The following is a 7,500-nucleotide window of genomic DNA, read 5'->3' on the forward strand; positions in this document are numbered from 1 at the left end:
TGCTCGACTCCGGATTGAGTGATCTGGGTTCAGGTCCTGGCCGGGGACATTGTGTTGTGTTCTTGGGCAAGACACTTTACTCTCACGGTGCCTCAGGTGTATAAATGGGTACCGGCGAAAATGCTGGGGGTAACCATCTAGGGGGGAGTACAAATACTCCCAGTCGCTTCATGCTACAAGAAACCGGAGATAAGTGCCGGCCTGATGGGCCTTCTGGCTAGTAACAGGGACTTTCTTTTCACATGTGAAGATATCATGTTTTTGCGCGAAAGCTCACTTGGTGTTTCATTGGTGTTTATATAATAATGTTATTTCTTTTAAAGTTTTTTTTTTCCAAGCTGTGACTTAATTTTTAGATTTTCAATGATTTATCTGTCATTCCGTGCATTAACCTTCTTGGTTCACAACTTTTAAAACTGTAATAATTGAGATTTTCGATAAGAAAGGTGGCAAGTTGAATCTACATGTAATACTTTCACAATGCAATTTTATATTCTCGACAAACTCTGGGAATACTGTAAAAGTAGACCTGTATTATACTTCTTGGTAAATAATATTTATTGATTCTGTTCATGTCTGTCCTGGCCTTTTTTTTTCCAAGACATGATGTTATAATCTTGCCATAAGTTTCAAATGACGCATTTTGGATTTAAAAGAATAATCACTCATAACAAATTAAGGAACAGTTACCGGTAAGAGTGAATCCAGTGTGAGAAAATGGTTTTTGGAAGTTAACATTGTGTTACATTGTAAATGCTTTTTTGGAGCCCCCATGTTAAAGTAATAATGACTTATTGTTGTCTTAGTGAACAGAGTTTTTGTATTAGAGAGAGAGCACATGCCATCCTCCAACTTTATGTATCCTGAGTTTGATTTTCAAACCAGCCCCATATCATAATAATTTATTATGTAATGACCTAATTTGAAGGTCAGAATGCGTCTCATTTGTGAATTTCTGGACATACCTTACTTACATGTAGACTGCAAGCAGTCTCTTTCTTATCCTATCTCACATGGGTGGCAGCACCTTTTGAAAGCTGTATTGTTAAGCCCAGGAATAAGCCACATGAGCAGGTAGCGCAAGAAATTCCCTAATCTCCACTGGTATTACCCAAATTTGTATAGTGTTTTCAATTCCATCGGCACTTATGATCTGAGGATAAAAGGGTGAGTACTTGCAGTCCATTCTCGTTCCCAGAGTCCGCTTTTGTTTTGGTCAGCACCAGGAACATGGACTCTGGCCACAGCCAAGTAAGAAGTCTGCTACTCACGGACTTCTGGATCTTCTGCGCATTCTGAGAAATTTGAAACAAGAACCATTGTCAGTGGGTACAACATCATACCATTACCGTGATTGTGTGTATTTTTGGTTGTGGCCAGAGTCTGTGTTCTTAATTCTTGGTGCTGACCAAACGAAAAGCGGACTCTGGGAACGAATATGCTCGCAATTGAGACAATTGCCTCAAATTTGTGAATACTGGAGAGAAAACTGGCCCTGAAAATATTACCTTTCAGGTGTTTGTTGTGGGATCTCATACTAGTGGATTGCCATTCATGTCAACAGTTATACATCCTTTGTTTGAACTCTTCTGTTTTGTGAGGAAAAGAGTTTCTCATCTTAGGTACAGTAAGTACAGTGTAGTTCTAAGTGCTTTCAATAATATTGGTTGGTATACATATGTGTGTCAAGTTAAAATTTTTAAGTACCAGTAAATGCAGAATGCTGCGTAATCTTCTAGTTTAAAGGAGCTATGTCATGCAAAGTGATGTAGTTTCATAACATCCGCAATGCCCAAAAAGTAGAATAAAACATTGCAATAACCACTTAAAATTGTTGAACAGCATAAAGGAAATAAAAGGAAAGAGAAGCATGGATGAGCACAAATGGACAAGATTGAAAAGTATTGCATTTGGGTGTTGTTGAAAAAAGTCTGCCAGCCGTTTTTCAAGTTTATGGCAAATTGCCTTGGTTTTTGCTACATGTAAAAATGAGCTTGTTTGTGATGTAATGATAATCTTATCAGTAAAGGAATTGCACATTACCATTTTTGCGTTTTAAACTTGTGGTTAATTAAAGATTTTCCCTGAACACCTTAAAATAATGGGACATAGCCCCTTTAAGTAAAACAAAAATTATTATGTGTGTAGTAAATCAGATATAACTTGAATATGCTTGGCTGGGCTATATTCTCCTGTCCCAGAAAAAGTTAATGTTGTTGAATACTTAACAATAATAATATTATTCTACGAGGGCACGCTGGATATGAAGTGATGATAACCAATGAGCTGTGTAATGTCAAGTTGGTTATAATCATTTTATATCCAGCAAGCCCAAGTAGAATAATTGTTCTATACTATTACAAACTGCAGGATCAACAACATTGTCGACTAAATCATTGACTTCTGCCTCTGTCAATTCCGGTCCAAAACTGCTTTTGTCGGTCGTTTTTTCTCAGAGCTGCAGAAATGTTTTCACCTTGCTTTACTGCTGATGCATTCCTTGACCTTATTAGGTACAGCAGCTATATGAACTGATAGCCTGTGTCCAGCAAGCCCATGAAACTGTCGGAAATCTGATATCCATAGTTCATTTGTTAATAATGTAGATTATAAATTATAAATTATTTATTGCCATTAGCGTTTTGGTTTATATTAATTTTAATGTGTTACTGTGGCAGGTGGTAAAAGTTACCTAGAACTTATGTCTTCTGCAGTGTACTTTGGCAAATTTCATACCAACTTGAAATGAAGGCAATATTGAAAGAATGAAAATAGGTTGAAATAATGATCATTGTTGTTTCTGTCCCTGTTTTTGTCACATTGTTGACTTAAAGATGTCAATCATTGTTGATTGGCAGTTGAACACTCACACATGGCAATGAGAGTTATTATGCAAACAGCCCTTCAGTTGGTCGCTGGTTATTAATGTGATGTTGTTTGAAATGGCTTTCATCTTGAAATACCTCACAGATTTCAGATTGTTTCACCCAAGCTGCTCAACCAGAGTGTGTTAAAATGCGTGGTGACGCCCAATTTTAAATTGTCAAACTTCATACTCATTTTTCTTTGTGTTACCTTGAAAACGTTTTAAAGTTGGCTTTCCAAAACAAGTGGTTGGCAGTTTCACAAGTGGCTTTTTGGGCCCGAAAAATTTTCGGGACTTTTGAGAAATGGGCCCCTGGTAGCATAGTTTTCTCATAACGCTGATAACTCCTGAACTGCCGCCCCACCAACGATTAAAATTGTCCAGCATTAAACAGTAAAATCTGAAAATGTCACTTTTAGAGGAGTGGGTAAAGGATTAATGCCTGGGGAATTTTGAGCATTACGAGGAAAAGAGTTGAAATATATATTGAGACGCTTCCTCGTCCAGACAATTTGTCCCAGAATGGGCAGTTGTGAAGTGTACAAACACATGAGTTCTTTGTGGTTTCAATAAGTACCAACAGCCAACAAAAAGTGTTGGGTACATTGTACTTCACTCAGAGAAGTCAGCTAATCTTTTCCCCTTATTCGAAAACAATAATTAAGACAAATTCTGGACAAGTGTGTGGGGGCACATGCCTAGATACATAATTTATTATTTCTTAAATTTGTAATTTTTTCATCCCAACAGGACAATAATTATTATAGCAAATGGAATTTCTTTTTACGTGTAAAAGGTTAACATTCAAAGTTTTGCCGATGGAAGAAGAAGATTACAAACATTCACTAAGCTTGCTCAAAGAAACGGTGCCATATAATAAACAACTTATTAACCTCACTTGCTCAGGACCATACTGGGAAATCTTGTCCCTCTGTCATTTTTGTCATACTACCACGACCTCAGGCCAATATTCCCCAGTTCGGCTGTCGTGATTAGTATATTTACGAGCCTGCTAGGGAAAGCCAAAATACAAACAACTAGTAGAAATACTCAGCAATATGTACTACACACCAAAACATGTAATAAGCTATTTATCACCCATGTTTTTTGCACTATATTTTTAACAAGTGAATTGTAAACAACCAAGATTGTGTGACAGATTTTTACTTGACAACCACAGGGTAAACCTCAGCACCTCAACTAGTCAAACCACTTCTCTACTGTGCAAGTATCATGGAACAAATTTTGTACTTGTTTTGTGTGTAACTAATAAAATTGGATACTTCACTGAAACCAGCTGCCAACTTTGAACATTGAATTACAGATCAGCCTTGCAAGAAATTCTTGCCCATGTGATAAAGCATTCAGAGTCACACGATTCTCTTACAGTATTGTACACCTTGGCTTTCAAGCAGAGTCCTCCAGAAAAATTTGTATCAGTGAAAAGTTCTTTAAATGCAAACTCGGATGACATAAACAGAGGAGACAAAGGCATCCAAATAAGTCTTATGAGTGATGACTTTTTCTTTGCAAATGGTGATAATGGTGGAGTAGTGATCAAAGTTGTGAATGATAATGCTGAAGACAGCCTTGGACAAGATGACGTCTTGAGGATCATGCAGGGAGATGGCTTGAAGGACAGTGAGGTGCGAGCATTATGTATTGTGGAACTTTTGAGTGGCCTCATGAAAGATAATGTTGCTGGACACTTCTTCATACACCTGATGCAGGAATTGACAAATGTGATATCAGTCTTCTCGGAAGATTTGGATTTTGAAGGTGAATAACATAAGTTCCTGTTATTGCATTTCTTCTCAAAGGTAATGGAGTATATAATATTACTACAGGTTGCACTAGAGCCAATTACCTTTCAGGAACAAAATAAGTGTGAGGCAGTATGAGGCAGGAACGACAAAGTCAACATATTAATTTAAAACAAAAATAATGAAAGAAATAATTATGATTTATTACATATATAGAAATGTATTCTGTACCTGTATATGCTTCCAGTCCGCTGGGGGTAAATTGATTATTGTAAAGCGCCTTTGAGACGTTGTCATAAGGGTGCTATATAAATGCACCACTTTACTTTACTTTTACCTGCACAAATCCCATAATACACTTCTTTTACCCCTTGGCCCCTCCCCCCCCCCCCAAAAAAAAAAAAGAAAAAAAAAATTGCATAATCATTGTTTGCAATTTCTCCTGAGACAGAAAGATGTCCCAAGAGACATTGAAAACAATGCCTATGCAAATTGTTTTTGGGGGGAAGGGGAGGGGTGGGTAAAAGAGGAAAAGAGGTGTCTTATGGGATTTGTGCAAGTAGAGAATTGGTTGGTTTTGTTTTAGTACTCAACATGATTTTTAACCTCATTATTTTGCAGGTGTGAAGCAAGGCTTGTTGATTCTCCACCTTGTTGCTCTCATGTGTGAGAAGCTTGGGCCCACCATGGTCCAGAATATTCCACAGACTCTTGCCTTCATTCAGGCCACATTGAAGCGTGCCTGCATAATTCTTCATTCAGACCACGAGGGACTGGGAACAGCATTTATTACTCACACAATTTCTTTGTCTCTTGGGATGTTGTCGGCGGTGTTGGGTGGAACAGTTGAGGTACTATATTTAACAAAAACAGGAGCCCATTATTTTATGGGCTCCTGACAAAAAGCAAACTTAAAATTAATAATTGTGTTGGGAGTCTTAAAACCTATGAAAATGAGTTGCCTGGAAACCTCATTCTGGTTCTTCATTCTAGTGTTTGATCAATCGCAAATTAGTACGGATAATCAAGTGGTGACGAGAGAAATTAGGGAATAATTTCAGATTTTGTCCAAGGAGACGGAAATTATTTGATTTTGGACAATATCATGGGTGACAAATTACGTTCATAAGACAAGGATTTCTTGCCCGGGGGGGGGGGGGGGGGGGGAAGGGGAGGAGTGCTTCTCATTAGTGGGCAAATGGGGATGTCCGCTGGATGGGGTCGCATTTTCACGACTGGATTGTCTATAATGGGGTTTCATTTTCAACAGAGTTCCCGACAGAGTCACTAGAATGGGGTCGCCAAATTGCTGGGATTCTGGCTAGTGGGATTTCAAAATAAAAAGATTTGCGGTAAAAAGTTGTTACAGAAAGAAGTGTAGCGCTGTTGATTTAATATTTACTAGTCGCATTGCATTTCGTTTTGAAATTACAGTTAATAGGCTTTATGTAAGGTTTATGCATAAACAGAAAGTGACTAAGTTGGGTCGCTAAAATTACATTTACCCAAAGCCTGAAAGGGCACTGTAGGAATTTCACATGTGAAATTATAAATTAACACTGAAATTTCGCAGCAGAATTAACATTTTAATAAGGAGTAGTTTATCATCCATGTTATTAATGGAATATATAAGAGGCTATGGCTATGGAGAAAGGAGAATAAAACAAAGAATAATTATTTCTTTCAGCTAAAGAAAGAACATCGCCTTCTTGTTCAAGATCTGGTGCCATTACTTGCAACACTAGCGGACAGTCATCCATCAACAGCAGTCAAGGATATGGCTAATGATCTGCGTATTTCTATTGCAACACATGGGGCAGTCTGGAGTCACAAAACGAAGAATGTCACTGGAAGCACAGACCAACAAACTGACATTACACAATTAGCTTCTGGTTCAACTTGCAAGGAAGGTACAGTATGAAAACAGGAACCTGATTATGGGAGATTACTTGCATGTGGCTGAGTTCTCTAGCCAGCGCTTCTGCGAGTTTGCTGGTGTCTGCTCGCACAGAAACATCCCTGAACACTCAAGTCTTCATACTCTTGATTCCACTAACCTGATCCAAATCTCATAATTCAGTTTTAACGACAGTACATGTCTGGGGCCAGTTTCTCGAAAGTCCCGAAAACTTTTCGGGCCCGAAAAGCCATTTTTGAAACTGCCAACCGCTTGTTTTAGAATGCCGATCTTTTAACATGTTTTCAAGGCAACAAAAAGCAAAATAACTGTGAAGTTTGACGACTCAAACCCTCTCCATTCTTGAGATACAAAGGGAATTGTGGCACCCGAAAATGGCCTGTAAAGTTTCGGGACTTCCGAGAAACGGGACCCTGGTGCCTCAATGCAGTAGCTTACTTAGAAAAAGTTTCTTATATTTGGTAGGAAACCAAGACTCCAAATCAAAAGACACAGTAAGTCCTCATTCTCACCCTGATTCAGGGTTCGATGAGGCTTTTTCCCAACTCTGTGATCCTTTTCTTCCCGTACGAGGCCAAGCAATTATGAAACTGGCATCACTTTTGCGTCAGAGGGACCCAAAGGCCATGGAAAGCACCGATACATTACTTAATATTTTCCTGGAACAGCTTGCACATGAAGACTCCTATATTTACCTGGCAGCGGTACATGGACTCGTTTCATTGGCTGACATCAGGGGTGATACTGTCATACCACGCCTTGCACGCGAGTTTGCAATTTGTAGGAAGGAGGCTTCAAGTGTTAATTTTACAAAGAACGAGGATAAAGAAAAGGGTTGTTATATGCCAAGTGGTAAAGGTCAGTTTCGAGGGATTAAGCAGTCTTACAATATGTGATTAACATTATTGGTTCTAATTATATACTATAACAGTGGATAGCGTTGAAGGCAGGCT

General features: G+C 38.5%; 1 protein-coding gene across 1 annotated transcript in view; it reads left to right on the top strand.

Moving 5' to 3' along the window:
* Window positions 1-7,500, top strand: part of LOC138003976 (transport and Golgi organization protein 6 homolog) — a 30,692-nt gene that overhangs the window by 5,311 nt on the left and 17,881 nt on the right. Inside the window, exons 5-9 of the mRNA XM_068850323.1 lie at window positions 1,516-1,622; window positions 4,191-4,645; window positions 5,251-5,480; window positions 6,317-6,539; window positions 7,013-7,405. Coding sequence (XP_068706424.1) covers window positions 1,516-1,622; window positions 4,191-4,645; window positions 5,251-5,480; window positions 6,317-6,539; window positions 7,013-7,405 — 1,408 coding nt within the window. The remainder of the gene's footprint in view (window positions 1-1,515; window positions 1,623-4,190; window positions 4,646-5,250; window positions 5,481-6,316; window positions 6,540-7,012; window positions 7,406-7,500) is intronic.

The sequence above is a fragment of the Montipora foliosa genome, chromosome 5, assembly GCF_036669935.1.
Source record: "Montipora foliosa isolate CH-2021 chromosome 5, ASM3666993v2, whole genome shotgun sequence".
In the NCBI taxonomy this organism is placed as follows: Eukaryota; Metazoa; Cnidaria; class Anthozoa; order Scleractinia; family Acroporidae; genus Montipora; species Montipora foliosa.